Consider the following 3,701-nt stretch of genomic DNA (forward strand, 5'->3'; position numbering starts at 1 on the left):
GACATTTTGCCAATGGAACAAGACAATTTAAACTTAAAATAAGAAAACACAATTAAATATTCTTATTTCAAGTGCAAATTATCTAATTATCTTATTTTAGGAGTAAAAATACTCAATCCGTTGGCAAAGTATCTCATTTACCTACTAAAATTAAGGTTAAATACAAATAATTTAAGAAATTTTTACTTATTTCTAGATTGTTTTTCTAGTGCAGACCAGCATACCCACACACTGCAAAAAAATTTAATCTAAATAAGTCATTTCTTCTTAAAATAAGTGCATTTTTCTTGAATTAAGTATTTAAGTGTGACACTTTGCCAATGGAACAAGACAATTTACTCTTAAAATAAGAAAAAAAAATTAGCATTGTCTTATTTCAAGTGCATAATATCTAGATACCTTATTTTAAGAGTAAAAATACTAATTTCATTGGCAAATCATCTAATTTACCTGCTCAAATTAAGGGTAAATACACTTAATTTAAGACATTTTTACTCATTTTGAGGCAGTTTTTGCAGTGCAGTCGATACACTGGAAAAACAATCTAGAAATAAGTTAAAATGTCTTTAATTAAGTTTATTTACCCAAAATTTTAGTAGGTAAATAAGATAGTTTTAGAGTATTTTTACTCTTAAAATAAGATATTTAGATAAAATGTGCTTGAAATAAGACAATGCAATTGTGTTTTCTTATTTTAAATGTAAATTGTCTTGTTCCGTTGGCAAAATGTCTCTTTTATCTCCTCAATTCAAGAACAAATGCACTTATTTTAAGAAAAAATAACTTTTTTTCCAGTGTACCCGTTTATCACTTTAGTTTTGTCTGAAAAATATACTTTAAACTGCCTCAATGGGCGTACATCCCTTTAGTCATGTAAAAAAGAACAAAAAAAAACAATTAATTACTTTATTTCTGGTGTTTTTTGAAGTGTATGGCCATCTGATCTTAAATAGGTTTTTTTTGTACATGACTGAAGGGATGCACACACCAATTGAGGTAGTTTAAAGTTTATTTTTCATACAAAACTAAAGGGAAAAACACAAATATGCCTTCAGGCAGACGATACAGAGCAATCAAACCAAGAACCAACCGCCTTAGAGACAGTTTTTACTAAATGCAACCAAAAATAATCATCATGGATGATGTGTGTGAGAATGTGCTATTCTTATTAGTTGTTTTTATCAGTTATTGTTATTTATTTCTTAAATTAGGTGTAAATGGGGGTGACAGTGATTTTTGTTTTTGTTTTTAAAGCATATGCACTGATCGATCGATTGGCACTTTTTTAAAATTTCGTTATTCTTGTGACAATGACAATAAAGATAAATTGAATTGAATGAAGTCTTGTGCATATCTATTGACTATGGGTATGCTGGTCTGACTGAACGCCGTGTTGCTTTGGGTTATAACTGCGTTTTTTCCGAAATGCCATATTTTTGAAATAATGTTTCAATGTATTTCTGTGTCCTAAGAGCTAATGTGGGACCAGTTCCAGCAACACTTAGATGAATAATGGCTGGAAACCTTTAACCCCTGGACTCCACATGCTCCGTTTCTGCTCCGTTCAGGTCTGAGAGGCCGACGTAGAAACTACGCTGCTATGTAGATTAACGAGAACAGATCCACTTTCTCTGTCGACTCCAAACGCCACTACAGATGCACCGCTTTCCATCATTTATCATTAAATTATAGAAAAAAAAACAATTTTCTGTTCTGTTCTGGTTGGAGGAGCTTAGAGAAGAGGTCTGCAGAGTTGCTGCAGATTTAGGGGGAGGTGCTTTTCACGACAGAAGAGGGGAATGTAAAATAACTGTGTTATAAATGTGCATCCATGGGACCCAGATGGGGGGGTGCATCCTGCACTGTTGGGTCCCTCAGAGCCCCTGCATTGAACCGGTAACTTAAGCTGTTCCAAAATCTGCAGAAAATCTCATTTTTAGGTCATTTTTCTGGCTGCAGTCGTAACCATTTGCTTAAATATGGAAGTTGATGAACCTTTAACAGGCAAAAAAAAATCATTATATTCAACAAAATAAAGGCTTTAAAATATTAAGACTGTAAAATACAGTCTTTGATGTATTTGTGGGTGATGGAGCTCCTGAAATAAAAGAATCATGTTCTGATCTATTAAATATGACTGATTATTGGACATCTTGGGTGTTTTTTTGTGCAGCATAAAGATGACGGATGGCTGGGATTCATTTTCTGCCTTTTGACACCTAAGAAGCCACATTATAGAGGCCCGTAAAAGCCAAACTCCATCACAGGCGTCCTGCTCTTTCCCGCTGAGGTCATAAATCAAACTTCAGGAACATAAATGAAGCTTTTACGTCACTTGGGGACATTCCCATAATGGCCATTTTTTCATCCTATTTCCTTTCCACGTCTGGATCCCAGCGTCATCCATCACGGCTCACGCCCTGCAGCACCTAAAGCGCATCATGAGTTTGTGGAAAGCCTGCTTGAAGTCCTCGTTGGACATGGTGTAGATGATGGGGTTGATCAGAGAGTTGAGGTAACCGAGCCAGGTGAAGATGTCAAAGAGGCCCGGGTGGAAGCAGGAGTCGCAGAGAGGCACTAGGAGGGTGTAGATGAAGAAGGGCAGCCAGCAGATGATGTAGGCTCCCAGGATTATTCCCAGAGTCTTGGTGGCCTTCCTCTCTCTGGCCGCAGAGATGCGCTTCTTCTCCAGCAGCGCGTCGGACACAGTGACTTTGACTTGGCTCACGTTCGGGCAGGAGGAGGTAGTGTCACAGGAGGAGGCGTCGTTCGTCCCGTAGTTCAGGGAGGTGGTGGAGGCCACGGAGCCGGGGGAGTTGGTGATCAGGCGCGCAGAGGTCAGCCGTTTCCCCGGCTTGTTGTGCGCCTGCTTCAGGATGCGCTTCCGCGCCTCCACGTAGATCCGGCCGTAGAGGCAGATGAGCAGCAGCGTGGGGATGTAGAAGGCGCCGAAGGTGGAGTAGATGGTGTAGAAGATGTGGTCCGTGTTCACGTTGCAGCTCGTCACCTCCTCCGCCTTCACCTGGCGCCAGAAGAAGGGCGGCAGCGAGATGGAGATGGCGATGACCCAGGCGGTGACGATCATCCCGGCCGCGCGCCCCGGCGTGCGCTTCTTGGAGTACTCCACCGCGTCCGTGATGGCCCAGTAGCGGTCCAGCGCAATGACGCACAGGTGGAGGATGGAGGCGGTGCAGCACGTGATGTCCGAGGACAGCCAGATGTCGCACAGCACCTGGCCCAGCGTCCAGGTCTGCAGGACGGTGTAGAGCGCGCTGATGGGCATCACCAGGATGGACACCAGCAGGTCCGTGAGCGCGAGCGACGCGATCAGGAAGTTGGCCGGGGTGTGAAGTTTCCGGGACTGGTAGATGGTGGCGATGACGAAGGCGTTGGAGAGCGTGGTGGCGAAGGTGATGAGAGCCAGAGCCGCGGCCAGAGCCGCCTGGAAGGGGAGGCTGGAGCCCCGCTCCTCCGCCCCGGAGCCGGAGCTGTTGTTGGTGTCATTGGTGGAGAAGTTGAGCGCATCTCCGTAGCTGGCGGCCGTCTCCATCCCTCCACCTTCCGTCACATCCTCCGCTCATGGAGCTCCGGGCGTCCTCCCTCCATCTGCCGCGTGCCTCCTCCTCTTCATCATCCCAAACGTTCGGTCAGCTGGAGCAACCAGATTAATCCAGATAAGAGCCTCATCCGGCGGCCAACGT

At 43.7% G+C, this 3,701-nt stretch overlaps 1 protein-coding gene across 1 annotated transcript; it reads right to left on the reverse strand.

Moving 5' to 3' along the window:
• Positions 1-925: 925 nt before the first annotated feature.
• Positions 926-3,701, reverse strand: LOC107104549 (5-hydroxytryptamine receptor 1B-like). The gene has a single exon (XM_015404562.1). It carries the CDS (start codon positions 3,548-3,550, stop codon positions 2,414-2,416), a length of 1,137 nt encoding a protein of 378 aa, XP_015260048.1. The 5' UTR covers positions 3,551-3,701; the 3' UTR covers positions 926-2,413.

Source organism: Cyprinodon variegatus, unplaced genomic scaffold, assembly GCF_000732505.1.
Source record: "Cyprinodon variegatus isolate N-32 unplaced genomic scaffold, C_variegatus-1.0 Scaffold1789, whole genome shotgun sequence".
NCBI classification, from domain to species: Eukaryota; Metazoa; Chordata; class Actinopteri; order Cyprinodontiformes; family Cyprinodontidae; genus Cyprinodon; species Cyprinodon variegatus.

What these genes read in the sequence shown, in the direction of transcription:
- LOC107104549 (XM_015404562.1), bottom strand. Translation starts at nt 3,550, where the DNA reads ATGGAGACGGCCGCCAGCTACGGAGATGCGCTCAACTTCTCCACCAAT.